The sequence below is a fragment of the Pyrus communis genome, chromosome 2 (genome assembly GCF_963583255.1).
Source record: "Pyrus communis chromosome 2, drPyrComm1.1, whole genome shotgun sequence".
NCBI lineage: Eukaryota > Viridiplantae > Streptophyta > Magnoliopsida > Rosales > Rosaceae > Pyrus > Pyrus communis.
The window spans coordinates 11,386,271-11,409,522 of record NC_084804.1 but is presented as its reverse complement, the minus strand read 5'-3'; the positions used below and the strand labels follow the sequence as shown (position 1 = coordinate 11,409,522).

Here is a 23,252-nt window from a genome sequence, read left to right as displayed (position 1 = left end):
CGAATATACAGTGAACAAATCGTATTGCTATTGTTAATAAAGTGAATAACACGTGTATACATCGAACAAATTCGTGTGTTTTTTTTGTACATATTTCGGTAGAATGACATCGAAGAGGAAGAAGAAAGAAGAAAATTACACTTCAGTGGTAAAATGAGTTTGGGTAATATTTACGCTTCAGTTGTACTTTCATCTTTCAAGACAGAGAAACTTAGAGGACGCTTTGTCAAAGAAAGATGCTCAATTAGAATTAGTGGCTTCAAAGTTCACTACCTTTCTTCAGACCCCAAGAGCCCCTTGAGTTTTCATTCGAAACCCCGAAGCTCCAGCCCGGTATAGCCATGAAAAAAAAATAGAGGCGCAGAAGGCAGCATCGAGAATTGTATCCCTTGTCAGTTGAAAGCCGAAATGCAATTGGGAACAAGCTCCTAGTCCGTCTGATGGGTTGGCGAGGTCAGGAAGAGTCCTCCCGGTTTTGGGATGCTGCTAATTGGGGAGGCAAGAGGTTCAAAAAGCTCCCTTGCACATGTTGACTACCATTATCGGATGTCTCTGATGTCTCCAACGTCTCTGACTCTTCATCTGCATCAAGTGAACACAAAAGGTAAGAAATGTAAAGACATGTGCAAAGACATTTGCCCAATCCTAGTTTAAATGCTGGGCAGCAATATATGTTAGAAGACAGATACGATATGAATGATGTACGTACCAAAAAGTGTTTTTACAGATGGTCTTTTTGATTTGGTGCTTTTTTTCTTCAACGAGGCTACGCAGAAAGAAGGCACCCAAGTTTACAAAAAAACAGAAAATTGCCATACTAAAGAGCACTCAAAATAATTGGAAACCAGCCAGTCAGTAGATGCTTCGTTTGTTTACCAGTTTGACCACTTAACATTTTGTGGGTTTACCCGTACATTGCATGAACCATCCAAATCCATGCACACATGTATATATAAAAACTTTTAAATGATACCAATATATAACAAACGATAAGTTCTCCTGCAAGTTCATGGAAGATAGAGATATACCTATCCCAGGCACTTGATAATCGTTAACAATTTCGAAGTTCTTATACGTATAGCCAACAAAATTAATGTCCTTGGAGGAGAGCATCTGCAAAATGAAGAGAGAAAAATATAAGGGGAAATTTTGGAATGAATTAGGGGTGGGGTGGGGGTAGCTTGTAGGGCAAGTTAAATAACAAACAATGGATACAAATTCGATATACAAATTAGAAACAATAGCTAAGTATGAACAAAACTCATAAGCTTACCTTTCTCCAGGGACCAGTTTTGGATGAACTCTGAGTTTGATTGTCAGCCTGCATACCAAAAATCAGTATTCATCAAATTATGAGCAACATGATATGCTCACCGCAAATAGCCTCACAAAATCCACAAAAAACTGAGGACCATCTATACCTCATCGAACTTTTCAAAATTTTGAGTATCCAAATCATCATTGACCTCAGGAATAAATGCAGCATCCATTTGGTAAAGCTTTTCCCACTCGGTCCCATCGAACCAAGGATGAACCTGGAATAGGAATCAGCAGCAAGGTAATTCCCATTATATGCAACGAGTTCATGAGCAAATCGAAAATACTTAGAACAGAACACACCATACAACACCTTTATTTCATCTGTGCCATTTGTTCCCAACCTTTGGTTGACATTACACAAGAGTTTACTAATAAGATCTTTCGCTTCTGGAGACAGCCTTGCTTCTTCTGGAAATTTCAAATGCGTTTTCCAGTTTACAATCTACAAGAGACGAGCAAGACAGCAAACATTATCAGGCAAACGGGTGAGAATAAATGGTGACATGAGACATCACAAGCTACACACATAAAAGCCCAAGGGAATTATGCTTGAGGCTTTTTAAAAGAGAACTTAAAATAAAACTTTCAATATTTCTAAACTTTACCTTCCTGCAAGTTGACATTGGATCATCAGAATAGAAGGGTGGGTAACCCACAAGCATTTCATACATAATAGCACCAAGTGACCACCTGTGTATCAACAAAAATCACAACTCGGTCAATTCAGGCATCAAAAAACAAAGTGGCTCTTCAGTTTATGGTCCATAAAGGTGATATGGTATAGCAATTTCAAAATGATCCCATTACAATATGAAAGGCAGTAAAAATAGTTCTTGTTATGCCACATGATTCTCCAATTGCTTGTTACTAATTCATCAGTGTTAAACATTCAAACACCCTTTTGCTGAAAATCATAATACTCACCAATCACATTCCATCCCATAACCTTTTTTCAACAGAACTTCTGGAGCAATATAGTCAGGTGTACCAACAGTGGAATAAGCCTGCAATGGGCATATATCAAGAGTTAAACGAACGATAACTTTGCAACATCCTACCAAAATGTCATGAATGACAATGTTGTACGTCCAAAAATAAACAGTTCCTTTTTTATCTACAATATAACTTACAAGCATTCTCCTATTCTTCTGCCAATGTTGCAGTTGCTCTTGTTGTGTTCGTTTTGGAGCTGCAGGACGTTCATCATTCTGTGCAGCACCATTAGCGTTGGGTGCTACTGAAAAGTCTTCTCGGATTGTACTGCAGTCTAAAGGTTTACACAACCCAAAATCTGACAGTCTTAAGTGTCCATATCTATCGAGTAGCAAATTGTCAGGCTTAATATCCCTGTAATATGCAAAACAGACTAGGTTAACCTCTATTTCGCAGTCCAATAAAATTAGATTTACTTAAATCTATTTCAAAAAATCAGTGTAAATAGTGAATTTGTACCACAAACCTATGAATGTAATTGTGTTTATGGATAGACTCAATTGCCAAAACTGTTTCGGCAACATAAAATCTAGCTTCCTCTTCAGTCAAAATATCCTTTCTCATGAGCAATGTCATCATATCTCCTCCAGGTAAGTATTCCATTATAAGATAAAGATAGTCATCATCTTGAAATGAACAGTACAGCTTGACAATGCAATTGCTGTCCACCTCAGCAAGTAAGTTCCTTTCCGCCTTGACATGCTCTACCTAAAAATAATATAAAGCAACTGGCATTAGATACAGTTCAAATTACTTCAGTAATTCAAGTGGCAGGACACTAAACTGATTACCTGGCCTCTACGAAGCATCTCTGATTTCTTAAGCTTTTTCATGGCATATACAGAACCAGACGTCTTTTCCCTGCATACACGAACCTGCACCATGAAGCAACATTGGTCAAAAACTTATATCAATCCCATGAGACAAGATCTCTATACTGTGCCAGCTGGGAGGCTGAAACTGAACTTTTTGTTTCATTACAAAACTCTCCTTTATGTAACATTTTTCTTTGAGTAGCTCAATCATGTCATTTAGTCACCAACCTCCGCGTTCTCCATATATAGAGAGACCCAAAACACTTGTAAAGCTATTCGAACTAAAGAAGACAATAAAGTACAAGATCTTTTCAGAAAATTTATACCTCACCAAATGCGCCCTTGCCGATCATAGTCAACAGCTCGAAATCATCAACACCCATTTTATGCCTCTGAAGGCGCATGTATTCGGTTTCTTTCTTCTCAAGAAACTTGAGAAGGTTGTTTTGATCTTCCTCAGAGACGTCGGCATCAGCCAACTTTTTCTCTAACATGTTTCGTCTGCCATAAAGAAGCATAATTACTAATTCGAAATCGAAAAAACCCACAAAAACTGGGTTAAACTTCTCTGCCTATATCAGTAAATCCAACAAGAAATCATCACAAAGCTGCATTATTTAGCATTACAATTACAAATTCAATGATTTTCCCAATTTCCGAAAACAAAAATGCAAATTCATCAATTCAAATTATATATCTACCGTTCCTTCCGCTCCTGGAGATTCTTCATTTGCTCCTTGTAATGGTTCTCAATATACTGCTTCGCCGCTGCAGCCTTCTGCTTCGTGACATTGGAAAGCGCCTCCTCATCCATATTCGACTCTTCTCCGCCTCCATCGCCGCCGGCGCACGGCTCCTTCCTCCTCGTCGAGCTCCTCAGCTTTTCACGCGGCTGAAGCTTCGACAGCCAACTCCGTGCCGAATCCATTTCCTCCTGCTCGCAATGCAGCCCACCACCATGCCAAACTCGCAACGTGAATTTCTCAATCCCCAGCCATCTGCATTGTAATTTCGATCACGAAACGCATCAAAATGCAATCGATTGCATGCAAATCCTAATAAAAAATTTGAAAAAAAAAAATTGAAAATGAAAATTTGGGGAAAATATTCTTGGGAACAAAAACAAGAGGCTGAGAATTCGGATTACCGCGTTAAACAAGCGGCGGGTGCGATCCGCGAAAACCCTAAATAAACTCTCTCCCCTCTCTCTCTCCTCTCACTTTCTCTCTCTTTTGTGTGTTGTAGACAGCAGAGGGAGACACATCTTCTTCTGTTCTTCCCTCCATTTTTATATTGGTATATATAGCTTCTCCTTCCTTCGAATTTTCCTTTTTAATTTTCAAATTTAATTAATTATTTAACAAATTTTTAGTTTTTTATTTTATCTTTTGTTGCGTTGGATCTCGCGAGAAATTGATCCGCTAAGATTCGCGTGGGGGGGCCGGGTTCTGTCCATATGTCTATGTTCAAAGTTTTCCCGCGGACAGCGGTTTTTTTATTTCTCAAACGCTCAAAGTCCAATTATTTTGTCCCAAAAAACAATAAATGTGAATTTGCAAGGAATTTGTAGCTCGGTTGTTCGAAAATATTTACTTTTTATATTTTGACGTCTCGTGTTTATTCCCTAAAATCACTATTTTTCATTTCCAAATGTGACATTTCAGTTAAAATTTTGTTTCAATCAATAACTTATATTCTGATTTTGTCTATTTTTCAATTCCAAAAACATGAATAATTCGAATATAACTTTTTCAGTAGTATATTTTAGCGTTGTAAATATCATACACACTTATTTTGAAAAATCTTCTGTCATGCACATATAACCCTTTAGACTTCAAAATTGAATATTCGTCGCAAGTTGCAACAAAATTTAGGTAAAAATTTCTTTCTTTTATTTTTTATTCTAAAAATATTTGTTTGGCTCATGCAAGCGAATAACCGTGAGTAGTTAATGTATGCGAAACTAGTATGCACTAGTGGCTCTTAGTTGCATAAATGGTCGATCACCTGTGTGAACGACTAATCTTTAGCACTCGTTAGTTTCATTTTTGTTGTCAATGTCAAGTAATGACACGATGTATTTTCAAGGTTTCAAATGGAAATCACAAAAGGTAGCATATATTTCCTTCCGTACGAAAAGGGTAAAGTGTAACAAGGTTTCTTGCATTAAGGGCCACCAGTGCATCAAAGAAGAGCAGAGTGCAAGTTACTTCCAAACTTACTACCATTTTCCCGGTGGTTGTGGATGCGGATGAAAGTTGGCGAAGCATCGTCATCAGAAAGTGATTGTAACAAAAGCACTTTTGGTTCAAGCAAAAAAGCTTTTTTGAGTTTTTTCTGAAGTATCGTACTTTGTATTCTTGCAGTGAAAAATTAGTGTGATGTAATCCTACTATGTTTGGTGCTACCTTTAAACATGGTACAATACTCAGGGAAAGAAACCCTTTTTATCTCTATAGTTGCCGACCTCTTCCTTCCGAGAGATTTTTCAGTGTGACCGTCACACGAGATGGTACACCACATGTCCTTATATAAATGGTGGGTTATGTGTGTTAAAAGGTTAATAACTTAAAAATTAAAAATTTTCACCACTTGGATAAAAACATGTGGTGTACCACCCGTGTTCCTGTCATAACTAAAAATTTCTCCTTCCTTTGGTGGGTCGGTGGCAGGCCCTTCTCTTCAGCTTTTTTTGTTTTCTTTCTCTTCCTTGATTTCAGTAACCTCTTTTATCTTGTGGTGTTATGCTCTGAGCTTTTATGTTTGGTTTATTTTGAGCTTACAAGTAAAAATTTGCTCTCAGTTTTGTATGCATCATTCCTCTCCATTTGTTGTTCCTCACGAATCCTCAATCATCAACCTTGGCCACTCAAATCATTGGATGCTTCATCCAAGAATCTCCTTCGGCGGAGTGTTCTGTTGTTGTTTGGTGGCTCTTAAAGTACAATTTACACTATCTGGTAGGATTATAGCAGCGTTCATTGCTCGGGTGACTTGCCCACCCTATTTTCCATTGATCCATTTAGTTCATTGGTCTTCTTCTTGATGGTGTTGGCTTTATGAGGATGCTACGACAGTTAGGAGGAGGTGACATTTTTCTTATTTCAGCTCTAGGGTTTTTAGTTTAAAATTTGATGTGATCTCTCTTATTTGGGCATGTTCATTGTATTTTCTGTTAAGTTTAGTTGTGCTTTTACTTGTTTGTTTTGGGGTGCCTCTCTTTTGAGTTTTCCTTACCTCGTAAGAGCACTTTCACCCCTCTCAAATCTCCTAGAAGATAGTGGATTAAATCCCCTCCCTCCCCCAAAATTCCTCCACCCCATTCCTATCCACTGGACTCTAGGGGAGTCTAGTTGCTTACCTAGGCTAAAATCGACTAACCTAACACCTAGGCCATGTGATGCAATGCTGATATCAGCTACAATTAAAAAATTAATAAAAATACAAATACAATCATAAAAAATAATTAAAAATACAAAAAATAATAATTTTTTTTTTTATAAATAACTAACCATGTTCTTCCACCTTACACCACATTTCAATATTTTCAAATATTATAAAATACTTTCAACCAACCTTTTATTATCATCCAAAATTAAAAATAAAATTATCTTTTATTATTTTATAAGAAAATTTTAATAATATTTTAAAACAGATTGCCTGGGCTATTGTGAAGACACAATTGGACATTTACTATTCACTAAAAGCAGTTACCATTCACTTAGGTCTCGTTTGGCAGCTTGGACTGTACTGACTATTTTAATCAAATAGGATAAATAGTCATCGGATAGTACTGACTAAATTAGTCGGGTGTTTGGTGCAACATCAGACTAATCACTGTATTAATAAGATCGATTATGTTATATTTTTTTAATTACTTGTTAATAGTATTTTAGGAATGATAATTCAAATTAAAATAAATTCGACAAAAAAATCAAAAAATCAAAAGAAACCCAGAGAAGGACAAACAGGGGAAAAGTGCTCAGAGATTCGAGATCCCTTTGAAACCCATACCAAAACGAAAATCACAAACTAATCCATCAAACAGAAAAAATCACAAATTATCAAGAATCATAAATCCATCAAATAGAAAAAATCACAAACTAAAGGAAACAAGACAGAGAGAAAAAGAGAAAAACAAAGAAGAAAAAAATGGAAAATTGCAGCAAGAGGAAGACAATGAAGATGAAACGAGAAAACACCCATGAGGAAGATGATGCAATCAGGTGTGAGCGGGAGTGGTTCCGCTGATTTAGCTCTAAATCTCTAACAACAGACACGAGATGACGGAGCAGATGCGAGAGGGGTGCGAGGCGTTTTGAGGCCGACTAATTTATACCGAGCTTTCTGAGCGTACTAACTAGCGGGTGTGAGGTGTACTAATTAACTTGGACCGGATTTGTTAGTCCGGCGACTATTTAGTACGTAAGTCTCCAAACACCCGCTCCCGTATTATTAATCATATCCGATACTTAATACTGTGTGTCAAACGAGGCCTTAGGAGATTAAATAGCCTATTGCCTGGGGGGGCTTTTTAGGCGTGGAAATGCTCTGATAGCCATCTTTATAGAGGAATTTTATTACGTTTGACCCAAAAAAAAGAAAAAGAAAACAAGGTACAGTACTCTCGATCGCTACATTAAACCCTAACACGGACCCAGGTGCCTGAGGTGTACTCTAGCCCACCCCAATTTCGTTAGCTGGGTTCGTGCCTGTTCAAACCCAAGAAAGCTACTAGTTGGTCGCTTATGATGCCTGTAAGCTCAAGTAGTTGAGAGATGGGTGAGGTGGTTCAGGTCCTCCTCTTATGAACCTAATAGCTTCTTAGAAAAGCTCAACTGCTGGAAATTTAAGCAACGCAATCACATAACTTAGTTATTCCCAAAGAAAACCGCGAAAAATTCACGTTGTGAGGCCGAAGGTGGAAAGAATAATCTTCAGTAAAGAGTAAAACTGAGACTAATAACTAAAAATTGAAGCCGTATCACATTCAGATTTCTCTATATCGCAAACTATGCCATTGTACAGCGCATGTGTTTTACTTGTGACACAAGTCACCCCTTTAGTGAATGTTTTCAAAAACACAAGAAGAATGTCTAAGACAATGTCCTCTATCAAATCCTATAAACCATGTGCCATTCGCATGTTGATGCTCCTATCACACGTCCCCTCTCGTCGAACGAATCTGTTTCTGCTTTTTCTATACCATCGGAAGGCAAAGCCAGATCAGGAAATGGATTGCAGGCTGATCTTGTAGAAACAAACCCGAAAGCTACAACTGGGGATTTCATCTTACTGCCAACCTTATTTCTACAATCTAAAAGGGGAAATAATTGCTGATGAATGAAATTGCTTTTCTTACTTGTACATCTGACTTCGAATTTGATATTATCTCACAGCTTCTTTGAGATCAGCGGTAATACGCCATGTGCCTTGATGACGTGAATGGAGAACTAGCGAAAGGAGAGGCCTTTTTCATTTGGGCAGGGGGATTTGAGGATTTCTTTTTGTCAGACTTGGTCTCGGCGCGGAGCCAGGATTCAACAACAGAGAGCAGATTGACCGAACTCTTCAACTCATTAACCTCCGACAACTTCTCAGCCCTCTTTAGCTCACCGTCTTGGATGTAAGCCAGATGCGTTGCCCATGTCTCCAACCCATCAAAGATATGGGTTGCATATACAATTGTAGCTCCTCTCTATAATTTACACAAAAGGATGAATAATATGTCACAACAGAGAGTAATCAGGTCGAATGAATCAGTAAACGATGTTTAAACTACTTAACCCGACAATCAAACTTTGCACGATCATAATGGTGATCCTGGATAATACTCCAAGCAAGAAGCATGATATAATTTGTCGAAGATAAATAATGTCAGTACCTGCTCACATTCTTCCTTGAAGAAATCTAGTAAGTCCATCCTAGCAACGACATCCAAGTCGACTGTTACCTCATCAAGCAAGAGAACCTGCAGATTTGTCAACTTCCTCTAGTCAGAACAATGTCAATACAGTCTACTGAGTTTTTAATCACAGACGGACTCGGACACAAGACGTAACTATGAATAAAACATGAAGCACACAAGCAGCAGTCATCTAACTTTACAAACCGATATTCGAGATCTCATTATACCTTAAAGGGATGAAGAAGTCCCATGCAGATTTGGACTCGACGCCGTTGCCCGTCAGATACTTTATGCATTCTCCACCGCAGGTCTATATCAAGCAGCTCAATCAACTTATCTCTCCTAACAGGATCAGTCCCTTCGACTGCCAAAAATCATGAGCAAACACAGCAATTCAATCGAAAATTTCAACAATATTGACAAGGAAGAACAATCTACATGCTCATAAATTGAAAGAAAACAAGAACATAATAACTAATAAGTAAAATTTCAGTGCTTATCATTTCAGCCAAAATTTAAGTGCTTTTAATTTCAGCAAAATTATAATTACCCCACCTCCAAAAATCATATGCTCAGCTGAGAAATCTCCCTGCAAGGGAAGTTCTCCCTGAAAATTTTGCAAAGACGAAATCTTTTCAGTTTCAGTATGCTCATAAAATTAAGTGCTTTTCAGCCACAAAAGCAAAATTTAAGTGCTTTCATTTCAGCCAATAGCAAAATCCTTTAAATTGTAGAAGAATTCGTTTAACGACTTACAGCAGAGCCAACAGTTTTGGTCCAAGAGCCACCCAAGTAAGCCAAATCGCCACTGCAAACCAAATGCGTGTCATGAAAAGCTGAACAATTCAACACTCGCACCACATCTCTCCCTCCCACCATCTGCTTCCCAGCTAGAATCTTCAGCAACGTGGTCTTACCTGCAAAACGAGACCACGCCGTATCCAAACCCAATCAGCTCCGAAGTGCAATTCGCACTGCATCCCTGGAAAATTGAATTTCCAAAAGTACTTTCTAACACTAGAAGCACTTCCGAGGCTTTTCCAGGAAGCACTACTTGGGTTTTGAATTTTAATACAATTTCGACATGTTAGTGAAAAAACACTTCTAACAAAAGCACTTATGAGCCGGAAGCAGCCTTAACGAGCCCAAAAGCCCGGTTTTTTCAATTACCAGATCCATTGGCGCCGATGAGAAGGCATCGGGATCCAGGGGTTATCTCGAGGTTGAAATCGCAGAAGAGGGGCTGCGCGTCGTACGCAAATTGCATGCCCTGGACTCTGATGCCGCTCGATGCCTCTTCCGCCATGTTTGCTCTGCAAAATCAGGTGGTAGCACAGAGGCGATGGTATTTTCTGCGGTCGTTTTATGGATGCGAGTTGGCCGATAAATAGGCGCCGACGGTGGAGTTGGTTCTGGCCTTGGTCACACGTGGCGAGTAAAGAAGTGACCACGTATTGTCAGTCTCGTGAGAGAGGAGAAATCTGGTGTGTAAACGGCCACGAGTTCAGAACTTATTGGCCAACCAGATTTGGGCTAGAACTGGTTGGAAAGGTCCCACTTGACATAGTTTACCATGTTGACTTTTGACTCTTCGTGTTAGGTATTGAATAAAAAGTGTGATAAAAATTAAAAATCAAACAAAATAGTATTTTGCCACTTAATATTACGGTATGTAGTATCCTTTTCATCTGTAAATAAAAATGTTATAGGTTTGATTATCGTTTAAGATGAAATTGAACTATATTATTATAGCAAATCTATTGTAAGACTTAGTTCACTCTCCTATTTCATAATGTAAATATTGTTAAAAAAAAAATGTTTTCCAGTTTTCCTTGTCCTATTTGGTTTGTACGTATTCTTTATTCTTGTGCCTTCTTAATAGAGTAAAGAGTGAATTAGTCCCTTAATTATTATTCAAGTGAAAATTGAGTTTCTAAACTAATTTTTTGAAAAAATCAGTCCTAAACTAATTAAAATTTATCTATCAATTGCAACCCTAGTGTTAGATTCGAAATTATTTTAATTCAATTTTTCGTCAATGTAAGGCATTTAAATGAACGAGACTTGGCTGCAGAAGATTCAGCAGCACCCATGCTGATCACCAATCAAGGCTGGACATGTGTCAAAATTGTGAATTTTTTAATCACAACTTGAACACGTGCCTAGTCATGATTGATGATCAGTAAGGAGTGTTGCTGATTCTCCAAGTTCTATCCCACTTGAATTACATGTGATATACTTTGAAGCATATACATTGATAGTTTTTTTCTTATGACTTTAAGGACTTACATTAAAAAATATGTACGGATTTAACATTGACGTGTAAATTAGAAATTAGTTCGCCATCAATATAGAACATTAAAGACATGTAGGCGAGAAAATTACAATAATTCAAAATGTATTATGTATAAATCACGTGACTTGTTGATGAAAAATTAAATAAAATATCTTTGAATATAATAGTAGATTGAGAATAGCAGTTTATATAAATTGAAGGACTTATTTTATTGAAAAAAATATTAGTTTAAGAACATAATTTTTACTGAAGCGATGATTTAAGGACCATAACAGCAGTGAACGACATGTCGTGTATTTACAATGCATAAAAAAACCCGCGGGACCGGTAGTTACTAGTCGCGCACTCGCCGCGAAAGTGAGAAAGTCGAGGAAGTTGGCTTCTCGGAGACGACTGCGAGGGTGCGCAGGTTAATAATCGTGTGCCCCTTACGCGCCATAGAAACCGCAACCGAGCAGTAGCTGCAAAACCCTCTCACAAAAGGAGAGAGAAAGAGAGAGAGGATTTCGCTTCTGCGAATCTGTAATATCTGAATTCGGTACGTAATTGATCGAATTCGAATTCCGTTTGATGTTTTGTGGTTGATTTGTGTATGATTTTTCTGCCTAATTTGATTCGAATGCATGCTTAATTGCTTCTGCTAATTGAAATTATCAGATAAAATTGCCCTGTATTTCACATTTGCAATAGAATGGAGGAAGACGAAGATGCAATTTTGCTCAACAGTTTGAAAGGGGCGACGGCGGCGAATCCCGAGGATATCGAGAGGGACATTTTATCAGGGGTATGTGGAATTGATTGAATTTCGTCGTTTTAATCTTGATTACCCATTGCATTGCATGTAGATGATCGAAAGTTTCGAAATTGTGTTTTTTTAGCTCCGAAAAGATGGGGAGAGTGATGGAATGGTTAATTGGATGTTAGGATTTGACAGTAGGTTGTTTTGAACTGCAGGTACATAACAATGGCAATGGTAATAATGTTGGTGAAGTTGGAGGGAGTAATGAGGAGGAGGAACGCCTTGAGAAATCCGATAGTATTGATCCATCGGTTGCCAGTGGGGTCAAATTGTATAACAAATTGAGGGCAGTTGAGTTTGAAATTGATGCCGTTGAGTCCACTGTTGAACCAGAACAAGCGGGGAGTGAAGAGGGTGATCGTGATGGTGGTGATGGCGCAGAGGCGGGAAATAAGGAAGATAACCTCCAGCATGCCCTGGCTACTGACCGGTTAAGAAGTCTAAAGAAAACAAAGGCGCAACTTGAGAAGGAGCTTTCGGATTTAGGCAAGGGAAGACCGTCCAAGGGTATTGCGCATGACAAAGTCTTATTGGATATTGTCAAGGACAAGCCTGCACCCAAGAGGAAGTCGAAACAAGTTCAGATATCCGGAAAAAAGCTAAAGAAAAGGATCAAAACGGTCTCATTTGATGAGGATGATGACTTTGATGCTGTGTTGGATGCAGCATCTGCAGGCTTTGTTGAAACAGTGAGTTGACGCCCTTGAACTGAATAGGGTTCCTTAATATTTCTCAGCTTGTGTTGCTTTGTAAGATTTTTAATGTGGTGATTAACTACTACGAGGATAACTAAGTTGACGCTTTTGATATGCCAGGAAAGGGATGAATTAGTTCGGAAAGGAATTTTAACTCCTTTCCATAAGCTAAAGGGCTTTGAGCGCGGCCTTCAAGAACAAGGGCCATCTCGGGGGCGTAATGTTCCCGCAGAAGGAGGCAGGAGTGATGATTTTGTTTCAGCCAGTGTTGCTAGAGCAGTTCGGTCACTTTCAGAGGCTGCTCAAGCTCGCCCAGCTACCAAGTTGCTTGATCCAGAAGCTCTACCAAAGCTTGATCCACCCACTCATCCTTTTAAGAGGCTAAGGAAACCGCTTAAAATTCCTCAATCCCTAGAAAATGGTACACAGAGGACTAAAAGTTCAGGAAAGAAAAGGAAGCGTCCTTTGCCGGACAAAAGATGGAGAAAGCGCATTTCTCTTGAGGAAAATAATTTGCTTGAAAGTGGTATGTTCAATGTTGTCATTGCTTATGGTGGTGTTAGGTAGATGTGTGGCACTGTTAAATGTTTTCTCCTTGCTTGACTATAGAAATCTGTAAAGTAATGAGACGTGTTATTTTTCTTGCAGAAAACACTCCCGGCTGTGAAGAAGAAAACAAAGATGATGTTGGAGATGTAGATGATGATGAGTATCCACATGTTACCCTAGAAGGGGGGCTGAAAATTCCGGAGTACATTTTTAACGAACTCTTTGACTATCAAAAGGTAGGGGTCCAGTGGCTATGGGAACTGCATTGCCAAAGAGCAGGCGGAATTATTGGAGATGAGATGGGTCTTGGTAAAACCATCCAGGTTCTGTCGTTCCTCGGCGCATTGCATTTCAGTCATATTTATAAACCAAGCATTATTGTCTGCCCAGTTACTCTTTTGCGCCAATGGAAAAGGGAGGCTAAAAAATGGTACCCGAGCTTTCATGTGGAGCTACTTCATGATTCAGCTCGGGAGCCTGCCATTAAAAATAAAGGATCAAAGTCTGATGAAAGTGATTCTGATAGTGAAGGTTCATCGGACAGTGATTATGAGAGACCAGAATCATCTAAAAGCACCAAAAAATGGGATTCCTTGATCAACCGTGTTTTGAGGTCGGAATCTGGGTTGCTAATTACAACTTATGAGCAACTCCGTATTGTAGGGGAAAGTTTGCTTGACGTTGATTGGGGTTATGCAGTTCTGGACGAAGGACACCGAATCAGGAACCCAAATGCAGAAGTTACTCTAGTTTGTAAGCAGTTACAAACAGTACATCGTATTATAATGACGGGTGCACCAATTCAGAACAAGCTGACTGAACTGTGGTCCTTGTTTGATTTTGTTTTCCCTGGAAAGTTGGGGGTGTTGCCCATATTTGAGGCTGAGTTTGCAGTTCCCATATCTGTTGGTGGCTATGCGAATGCTTCACCATTACAAGTATCCACTGCATACAGGTTTGCATTTATATCTTGTAAATACAAAAGGACCCAACTTATATTTAAATTCTCAGGCCTGGATGAATGCTTATATTTGTATGTCAAGACTTGTACAGAGTACTTATATATTAATTTGTATACCTTTGAATATTAGAAATTCCATAACTATCTCAGTTTTGAATTGTTTATAGGTTGATTAGGTTCACCCTTGCAGAAAAGTAAAATAAAATATTCTTGAAAACTCGCGTATTTCCAGTCTAAGTTTTCATTGGGCAGGTGTGCTGTGGTTTTGCGAGACTTGATCATGCCGTATCTCCTCCGGCGCATGAAGGCTGATGTGGATGCGCAGCTTCCTAAGAAGACTGAACATGTCATCTTTTGCAGCCTCACTGATGAGCAACGATCTGCATATAGAGCATTTCTTGCTAGTTCTGAGGTGGAACAGATTATGGATGGTAATAGGAATTCACTTTATGGAATTGATGTGATGCGCAAGATCTGCAACCACCCTGATCTGCTTGAGAGGGAACACTGCGGCCAGAATCCAGATTATGGGAATCTAGAACGCAGTGGGAAATTAAAAGTTGTTTCACAAGTGCTTAAGGTTTGGAAGGATCAAGGGCATCGTGTTCTTCTTTTTACACAAACTCAGCAAATGCTTGACATTATTGAAAGTTTTCTGGTTGCTGATGATTATAGTTACCGGAGGATGGATGGTCTTACTCCCATCAAACAGAGGATGGCCTTAATAGATGAATTTAACAACTCAAGTGATGTGTTTGTTTTCATTTTAACAACTAAAGTGGGTGGTTTAGGAACAAATCTGACAGGTGCAAACAGGGTGATCATCTTTGATCCCGACTGGAACCCTTCAACTGACATCCAGGTATATTGTGGACTTACTATTCTTTTAATTTTCAATTTGATGCAGATGTTTGAACTTGGAATCTTATCTTCTCTCCTTGAAAAGTTTACCATAGAATCACAGATATGTCCCCTTTGCGAAATCATGAACATTTAGGAGGATGGATCCTTCTAGGATATTTCTGATTGAAATAGTGCCTACAGGATTTAACAGTTGATATTTTTGTAAACCTTGTAATGTGGGTGCTTTCAACAGGCAAGAGAGCGGGCTTGGCGTATTGGTCAAAAGCGGGATGTAACCATATATAGATTGATCACCCGCGGAACCATAGAGGAGAAGGTATATCATAGACAAATTTACAAGCATTTCCTGACCAATAAGATATTGAAGAACCCACAACAGAGAAGGATCTTTAAAGCTAGAGACATGAAGGATCTTTTCACTCTGAGTGATGACAGAGAGAATGGGTCTACTGAAACAGCTAATCTGTTCGGTCAATTATCTGAAGATGCCAACGTCGTTGGTGTGCAGAATGATAAACCCGATAAGCAAGATTCTCAGAGAGGTTCTGTACGGTCTACCAATGGTGTTGTGGCTGACAAGGCAAATAACTCAGAGGCTGGACCATCCAGGAGGAATGGGAAAGAAAAGGCTGACCAGAGTGACGGTGAAGTAGATGAAGAGACAAATATTTTGAGGTGCCTTTTTGACGCCCAAGGGATACATGTAAGTTTCTTCACTTTGTTTACTGCATACACATTTTTTTTTAATTGATATTCCAGCTGTGGAACTTAAGTTGAAATAAACTTGTTATTACTTTTGTCTGAAATAATCAAGAAATTGTTCGGTTTCTTCCGTAATTTGTGTTCCCGTCGTTATTTTTAAAATGCTGTTCCAATTTTGACTTCAGAGTGCTATGAACCATGATGTAATCATGAATGCCCATGATGAAGAGAAGATGAAGCTTGACGAGCAAGCTTCCCGAGTTGCACAAAGAGCAGCAGAAGCGTTGCGCCAGTCACGGATGGTTCGAAGCCGTGATGGCGTGTCTGTCCCCACATGGACTGGGAAATCAGGAATGGCAGGTGCACCATCAGCTGTCCGTGGGAAATTCGGGTCTACTCTGAACTCCCAGTTGGTCAAGAATACCAAACGGTCAGATGAAGGCCCCAGCAACGGCACAAATGGTTTCGTGGCTGGGGCTCCTGCTGGGAAGGCACTATCTTCTGCTGAATTACTGGCAAAAATTAGAGGAAACCAAGAAAGAGCTGTGGAAGCCGGAATTGAGCATCAGTTTAACCGAGCAAAATCCCTTGATGTTGGACCTTCTAGGACGGGTCACAACTTAGGCGGAGTGCAACCTGAAGTAGTGATTCGTCAGATCTGTACATTCATCCAACAAAGAGGCGGAAGTACGGATTCTTCAAGCATAGTGCAGCATTTTAAGGACAGAATACCATCTAAAGATCTTCCCTTGTTTAAGAATCTTTTGAAGGAAATAGCCAAACTGGAGAAAAACCAAAACGGAGCAGTTTGGGTTCTAAAGCCAGAGTTTGATCGTCAGTAATCTCAACCATTGGGTCATCGCTTGAGTGTGCCGATTGATTTCATCCACTACCATTGTTAATATCTTCTGTAGGGCAAAGATCACTAGAAATTTCATAGTTTCTTTTTCCTGGTACGTTCTTCTGGCACCATTTTGAACAAAACCACACTGATTAGATACATTTTCTCTATACAGTAATTTGTAGAGTTCGGATAATTTACTCGTTTCATTTAACAGCGTTGCCCAGAAGCATATATAAGTTAGGTCAACTGGCCAGGACTTAGTTCGAATCCTTCTTTATGTAAATTAGAATAATTTAGAAGGGGTTTTTTTAGCCAAAACGGTCCCTCAAATTGACATAATTATTCACTTTGGTCCTTGAGGATTTAATATTGATAGAAATGGTCATGAGGTTATTTACTGTCAATCATTTTGGTTATTCTTTAAAAAAATTCTATTAAATTGAGGGTATTTTTGTCAACCATTATACATGAACAGGTGGTTTCTTCAATTGAACTGATATTTTTCACAGATAGACCAAAATGGTTGACGTTGGACAATCTCAGTGACTACTTGTATCGATTTTAAATCTCAAGGACTAAAGTGAGTCAGTTATGACAATCTTAAGGATCATTTTTGCTAAAAGGCTAGTTTAGAATATTGTGTTGTGAAAAAGACAGTGTTGACCTGAACGAGCCATGAAGAATCTATGGACTTTAATTCTAGAAGTAACCTGCAAGACACTCAGATAATTTTTCTTGCTTTGATATCCCGCAACACTAGCGGAAAGGAGGCCACAACAAAAAGCACTTAATAAAGTAGAGAATAAAAACAATTACTTGGGCTTTTGGCAAGATATATTTCAACAAAAACGACAGGGGAGTGATTTTCACGCTTCCGTTCTCTCCTTGCGCACTCCTCCCCTTGGTTAATGGGCAAGACAGCGCTGTTATTGCAAAATTAATGAACGGAAAACGACGAACCAACTTATTTTAGTACAACAGAATGTCAAATTGAAATACTGCAAGAATTAACATCCAACCAAGAACAAGCAAATGAAATAGACAAGGCACACATTTCTGTATTTTATAGAGGCAAAAACATGAAACTGTAAGTTGACAATGTGCCGGCACAAAGAACAAAAGAAGCTCGAAAATATATTGCCCGGAAACATTATTTTCCACGTATGGATGTATTTGGTACCTTGTGCTTTCTTTCTTTTCTCACATATTCCTTCCTCTCACATTTTTTCCCTTAAAAATAGAAAAATAATAATAATCGAAGACATCGATCATAATTAACGGATGCTCACACAATCAGAAGGCTGCCCATCCTGCTGCACTTGTCTTTGCCGACGCTGATCCAGTCGCTGGAGGAAGACTCCTCTGGAAATGTATCATCAGAAAACGCATCAGTAATCGGAATTATGGAAAAAGGGTTCTCCGAGAGGCAATGATAAGTAAAATGTCCATGAACCACTCATATTTGCACTGAAAGAGTTTGCAATTTTTTCCTTTATATGGGTGAAAATTGTATCGATCGACATTAAAACAAAGACGCATATTATTGCAGTAGAAAGCAGCTTAAACAAAAAGAAAAACAATAGCAATTGTGCAAGAAGTGAGCTGATTGTGAAACACACATGACAATAACTTGCGGGCAGAAAATAATGTCGGCTAGCTACTCATTCTCAGCTAGCCGTTCTAAGAGGACTCGGAACCAACTTTCCAGGTAAACCAGGAGTAAGAAACTGACAAAGGCCAGTATCAAGTAAGTTAGGGACATTGATGACAAACATGCGCCATAAATCACTCAAGATATGCTTCGATATTACCATTCGAACAACACGGATACGATCAAAAGTCAGTAATATGCATAGACAGCAGAGACCTCCTGCCTATCAACAAACAATCAATGCTGAAGGTCTCCACACAATCAACAAGGATACAATCAAAATAAAACATGCCCTCCTACACACTTAAGTTCAAATCCCGCTTCCCGTAATTTAGATCAGATTAGGATATTGCACGAATCATAAACACAAACGCTGAAAGTCTCCACGGAATTCCTAGCATTTTAGTTTTTTTATGGCAAATGCTATAGCTAATATTTACCAATACTCAGAGACATTCCAAATTCTACAAGATGAACAACAATTTCGGCTGAACAAGAATGCAATTCCATTCCATAGAAACAACGAGTAGCAATTGCTTACCTCAATCTGGGAAAGATCCGATAACGGGTCGGATCCACGTCTTGTGTTATCCGGCGACTTAACACCACCAGAGCTGATTCTAGCAGCAACAGGGTCATTGGGAGGTGGTGGCAGAGCCGGCCTAACTTTCCCGGACCCCGGCGGCGGAGCCAACCCCAAACTAATCGGCTTCGCCTTGGCCGTCCCGGATAGCCCGGCTGAGGACAACATCCCGGCCCCACTCGTCGGCTTCGGCTTCGGCTTCACATTTATCCTTATCGTCTCACCTTCCTTCAGATCCCAAAGATTTACATAAATAAACGAAAATGTTCACTAAAAGTATGAAATTAAAGTAAAAATTTTCAAAATTTTCTTACTTTCAATCTGTGATTGACGGCGGGATGAATATCGATGTGGCAGTCGTCGCTGGTTTCGCCGCCGTTGCTCTCCTTCTCGTGCTCCCTCTTCACGTACTTATCGTGGTCCGAAAGCGCCACGTTGAAATCGAACGCCTCGTTCCGCTCCGCGAATCCTAGTCCGATGAAGGCGTGCTTCCCGGTGCCGTCCTCGATCTTGAGCACGAAGTAGCGCGACGAGTCGAGCACGGTCTCGACGGAGGTCTCGCGCTGGCCCGGGTGGACGAAGCAGGCGGCGAACAGCTCGCTGGAGTTCGGATCCTCCAGCCGGATCTCGCACCGGTCCTTGCACGACACGACCCGGAGCCGACCCGACCAGATCTTATCGGACTGGAGCCACTCGCCGCACTTGTACCCGCCGGAAGTGCTCCGCGGCGGAATTTTGAAGACCGCGACCTCGCGGACCACGAGAAGCGTGTGCTCGAATGCCTCCTCCTCCTCCTCCTCGAACGACATCGTTTCGGGATCGAATTGGGGGCAGAAAGCTTCGAGCTTTTCCGGATTCTGATCGCGCAATGCGGCTGATAATTCGAGAAAATTACGAAATTTTGATTTTTTTTTTTTCGGATCAAATTTTTGGTGAAGGAGTTGGGGACTAGAAATTGGGGAGAATTTGATGTGAATTTGAAGAAATGGGAAAATGGTGGGGGGAAGGTTTCAAATGAGGGAGTCTGCGGAGACGTGGGTTCGAAGGTGAGGCAGTTTGCTGGAAAGGTCAACTGGAATTTGTCCAATGGAGGTGACGTGATATGACCATCTTGCCACTCTCAATTTTTTTTTAATTTTTTGTTGTTGTTGTGTCGATTCGAACTTAAGACCTGCTAACGTTAAGCTGATTCACAAAGTAAACAAGTTATATGAGATTATGAGATGCCAATCAACTTTCGTGGCAATCGAATCAAATACCTGATGACCCTAAATTGCTACACAAAATCAACAAATTACGAGAAATCCGCCTATCGATAATTTCATTTTTCATCTATTAGCAGGGCTCATTGTTTTGCAAAAATTAATGGCAAGGTCTTGTTTTGTTTACATGAGGCGGATTTAACTATGAACATATCCGAATTAAAAAATATGCCATTTTCTATGACTACTTAGAGCAACTCCACTCGGTATTTTTGCCAAGGCAAAAGGCCAAAGTTGCCCCTTTAGGCAAAATCCATGCCAACCAGTCAAAACTGTCATACAAATGGTAGGCATATCTTTGATTAATGGATTAATAAAACTAAAAAAGATTTTAAGGGAATAAGATATTCTTTTCACTTGTGAATGTGATATACGTGGTTAAATTTTTTTAGATACAGTCGATATTTCTGTAAAATACTCAAAGAGATATGGAAATAAGGGCTAAAGTTTATATTGGAGAAACTCTTAAATTTCGGCAAAAATCAACGAAATTCGTCAATATATTATGCATACCGGTTAAATATTGGAGAAAGTCTTATATTTTGTTTGACATGACCTAAAATTTCATTCAAATTTTCACATTTTTGAGAAAATTTTCACATATTCATCAAATTTTCACAATTCCATAAAATATGGCTCTTAGCCTCTTACTATTAAATTGGGCCTATTGGGCTTCAGTTTTTAAGCATTTTCAATAAAAGCAAACTGGATTAAGTTCGGGCTTTATGTTCTGGGTCAAGAGTTTGGGCTTCGTTTAGGCATAAAGCAACAGTTAAGCGGCAATTTCGGAAACTAATCCAGCATATATCTCCGCAAAATCTCAAGCCTTCGCTGACCTTAAACCCTAGCGCGAACACCAAGCAGTTTCTCCTCCGCCTACTTTTTGGAGCTCTCAGGTACGAATTTCAGAACAATTTCTGATCTTTTTAGCTTAAAATTCCTATTTTCTACCACCAAGTTCAAGATTGCTAAACAATTTTTTGATAAAAATCGAAAATTTTTAGCAGCAAAATAAAAAATTGAGAATTTCACAAGGGTTTGTACTTTTTACTGATTGGAGTTAAGGGAATGATTTCAATTGGGTTTTATTTTTGTAAGAATTTATGCTAGGGTTTTATGGAGAATTGCTTTTAATTTTCAGCAGGTTGAAGAAAAAAGCAGGCACCATGTATCTTCAGTACTACATAAACGAGAATGGCAACAAAGTGTACACTACCAAGGTATGTGATGATGATCAATGTTTTAGGTCGTTGTTAGAACACGTAGCGACTTGCCGGTTTTTCGGTTTTTGATGTATTCATTGAACTTTTCATTTGCTTTTGTGAATGCAGAAGGAATCGCCACTTGGGGAAGCTACACAATCTGCCCATCCAGGTAAAGATGTTTCCGTCTTTTTCTTTTTTTCGACCTGGTTTTGTTCTTTGATGCTTTGTTAGTTGTCTGAGTAGGTTTTTGCATTGATTGTTATGTTGTGACTTGTGAGGATATCATACCCTGTTGTTTTCGCATTCTTGCATAATGATTTTAGGCTTAACTTGTCTATATAGAATGTATTTGGGATCTTCGTTGTTTGTTGTTGGTGTGATGGTACGAGACGGAATCAAAAGTAGTCCTAAGTTCCTGTCTGGTCATTTTCGTCGAATCTTTGGATGTTTCTAGATGCATGAAGCTGTAATCTTCCTCTGGTTTTTTTTCTTCCTACTGGTGCTATTGTAAATGCAAAACTACAAGATAGATTACTGCAACGTACATGTTTGTTTTGAAATTATCAATGTCTTGCTCTGAATGGTTGTGTTTTGTGTGTTGTGTGTCCGCTCCCGAAATGCAAACTCATTCTGAAATGGATTGTGTTGCTGATGATTTGGTTTACAAGTGGTCATCAAACTTTTGAGATTGGGGACGAGGTTGTGCCACGATATGGTGTTTTCTGATTTTCGTTGGATGAATTGTAATCCTTGAGTCGTTTTCTAGTACTGAGTTCTGTGATGATCTGTTGTTTGTTGCTCTACTTAATGTTCCGTAGAAAAAGGTTCCCAGTTCTTTTCGTTACTAATATGTTTCTTTCCCGTGTTTAACTGCAGCCCGCTTCTCCCCAGATGACAAATTTTCGAGGCAAAGATATCTTCTGAAGAAGCGCTTTGGATTGTTGCCAACCCAGCAGTCACCTCTAAAGCATTGAGTACTTGACATGGTTCAGCTGCTCTCACGTCGTCGTTTAAAGTGTCTTGGGAGTTTGTAGTTTTTACTAGGTGTGTTGTGTAGTTGGACCTTTTGTTTGAGGACTGTAACTGAATCTGTTTAAGTTTTTGCAAGTGTAGTAGATTTCTATTAATAATTTACTTTCAGCCTTCATCTACTCATATATTTGGTTGCCACAACTAAAACCCTAAATTGGAGTCTATTTAAAAACGAATCTAAACTACGGGGAGGGAGAATCGAACTTGGGTGCGTAAATTTGTTGGAGCCATGTCTAACACCCTCATTTATTTTCGACCAAAAAAAAAAAAAAAAAAAACACCCTCATTTATGAAAGATTAAGATTGAAATACAACGATAATTAGATTAAGCTACACAATAGGTCTAGTATTGAATTTGTTATTCATAAGTTGAATGAGACCTCTCGAATTGAACTTGGGCTTTTGTAGTTACATTTGTTTTAGCCAACGTTTGTGGGCTCATTTGGAAGTGCATTTAAAATAGTTGAAAACTCTTTTCATGAAAATGTTTTTAGAACCAATATATGCTAAAAATACAAGTGAATTTTGGAAAAACACTTAAAGTGCTTTTGGAACCCAAATTCACTTTCTTTGAAAGCGTTCGTAGTTATTTGAAAGGTATTTCCAAATGATCCCCAAGTCTATCACACCCTCGTCTACACATGATTGGTTAAAAAAATATTGAAATTTTTTTATACAACAATGATTCAGTTAAGTTATACAATGAGTTAACTTAACTGTCGTATTTACGATTCATGTGAATCGAATTTGAGTTCTCATACTTACTAGTGTAG

The 23,252-nt window shown here is 39.1% G+C and overlaps 4 protein-coding genes and 1 pseudogene across 5 annotated transcripts; 2 read left to right on the top strand and 3 right to left on the bottom strand.

The window, feature by feature from the left end:
* Positions 1 to 39: 39 nt before the first annotated feature.
* LOC137726570 (uncharacterized) lies at positions 40 to 4,414 on the bottom strand (annotated as a pseudogene).
* A 3,677-nt stretch (positions 4,415 to 8,091) lies between these two features.
* LOC137725784 (ABC transporter I family member 19-like) lies at positions 8,092 to 10,399 on the bottom strand. Its single transcript, XM_068464568.1, has 6 exons — positions 10,207 to 10,399; positions 9,793 to 9,953; positions 9,592 to 9,643; positions 9,264 to 9,400; positions 9,013 to 9,099; positions 8,092 to 8,826 (listed from the first exon to the last, which is right to left on the bottom strand). The coding sequence occupies exons 1-6, from the start codon at positions 10,340 to 10,342 to the stop codon at positions 8,539 to 8,541; spliced, it is 861 nt and encodes a 286-aa protein (XP_068320669.1). The 5' UTR covers positions 10,343 to 10,399; the 3' UTR covers positions 8,092 to 8,538.
* Positions 10,400 to 11,689: 1,290 nt separating this feature from the next.
* Positions 11,690 to 16,993, top strand: LOC137725330 (protein CHROMATIN REMODELING 8-like). The gene is made up of 8 exons (XM_068463976.1): positions 11,690 to 11,870; positions 11,990 to 12,116; positions 12,287 to 12,820; positions 12,947 to 13,352; positions 13,475 to 14,330; positions 14,589 to 15,198; positions 15,433 to 15,903; positions 16,088 to 16,993. Exons 2-8 carry the CDS (start codon positions 12,024 to 12,026, stop codon positions 16,742 to 16,744), a joined length of 3,627 nt encoding a protein of 1,208 aa, XP_068320077.1. The 5' UTR covers positions 11,690 to 11,870; positions 11,990 to 12,023; the 3' UTR covers positions 16,745 to 16,993.
* A 791-nt stretch (positions 16,994 to 17,784) lies between these two features.
* LOC137726190 (uncharacterized protein At1g03900-like) lies at positions 17,785 to 19,939 on the bottom strand. Its single transcript, XM_068465073.1, has 3 exons — positions 19,295 to 19,939; positions 18,939 to 19,208; positions 17,785 to 18,108 (listed from the first exon to the last, which is right to left on the bottom strand). The coding sequence occupies exons 1-3, from the start codon at positions 19,787 to 19,789 to the stop codon at positions 18,040 to 18,042; spliced, it is 834 nt and encodes a 277-aa protein (XP_068321174.1). The 5' UTR covers positions 19,790 to 19,939; the 3' UTR covers positions 17,785 to 18,039.
* Positions 19,940 to 21,066: 1,127 nt separating this feature from the next.
* LOC137726360 (H/ACA ribonucleoprotein complex subunit 3-like protein) lies at positions 21,067 to 22,602 on the top strand. Of its 2 annotated transcripts, none has more exons than XM_068465278.1 (4): positions 21,067 to 21,138; positions 21,384 to 21,462; positions 21,574 to 21,616; positions 22,324 to 22,602. In XM_068465278.1, exons 2-4 carry the CDS (start codon positions 21,409 to 21,411, stop codon positions 22,419 to 22,421), a joined length of 195 nt encoding a protein of 64 aa, XP_068321379.1. In that variant the 5' UTR covers positions 21,067 to 21,138; positions 21,384 to 21,408; the 3' UTR covers positions 22,422 to 22,602. The 2 variants fall into 2 exon arrangements, with proteins under 2 accessions (XP_068321379.1, XP_068321380.1); XM_068465279.1 differs by having other exon boundaries at positions 21,084 to 21,138; positions 21,387 to 21,462.
* The last annotated feature ends 650 nt before the right edge of the window (positions 22,603 to 23,252 follow it).

Excerpts from the sequence above, each read along its gene's own strand:
- LOC137725784 (XM_068464568.1), bottom strand. The coding sequence starts at position 10,342 with ATGGCGGAAGAGGCATCGAGCGGCATCAGAGTCCAGGGCATGCAATTT. Across the intron at positions 9,954-10,206 it reads CATCGGCGCCAATGGATCTG|GTAAGACCACGTTGCTGAAG; the intron begins GTAATTGAAAAA and ends CTCGTTTTGCAG. Across the intron at positions 8,827-9,012 it reads TCAAGGAAGAATGTGAGCAG|AGAGGAGCTACAATTGTATA; the intron begins GTACTGACATTA and ends TGTAAATTATAG.
- LOC137725330 (XM_068463976.1), top strand. The coding sequence starts at position 12,024 with ATGGAGGAAGACGAAGATGCAATTTTGCTCAACAGTTTGAAAGGGGCG. Across the intron at positions 13,353-13,474 it reads AAATAATTTGCTTGAAAGTG|AAAACACTCCCGGCTGTGAA; the intron begins GTATGTTCAATG and ends TTTTTCTTGCAG. Across the intron at positions 15,904-16,087 it reads TTGACGCCCAAGGGATACAT|AGTGCTATGAACCATGATGT; the intron begins GTAAGTTTCTTC and ends TTTTGACTTCAG.
- LOC137726190 (XM_068465073.1), bottom strand. The coding sequence starts at position 19,789 with ATGTCGTTCGAGGAGGAGGAGGAGGAGGCATTCGAGCACACGCTTCTC. Across the intron at positions 19,209-19,294 it reads CCGTCAATCACAGATTGAAA|GAAGGTGAGACGATAAGGAT; the intron begins GTAAGAAAATTT and ends TGGGATCTGAAG. Across the intron at positions 18,109-18,938 it reads CGGATCTTTCCCAGATTGAG|AGGAGTCTTCCTCCAGCGAC; the intron begins GTAAGCAATTGC and ends ATACATTTCCAG.
- LOC137726360 (XM_068465278.1), top strand. The coding sequence starts at position 21,409 with ATGTATCTTCAGTACTACATAAACGAGAATGGCAACAAAGTGTACACT. Across the intron at positions 21,463-21,573 it reads ACAAAGTGTACACTACCAAG|AAGGAATCGCCACTTGGGGA; the intron begins GTATGTGATGAT and ends TTGTGAATGCAG. Across the intron at positions 21,617-22,323 it reads TACACAATCTGCCCATCCAG|CCCGCTTCTCCCCAGATGAC; the intron begins GTAAAGATGTTT and ends GTTTAACTGCAG.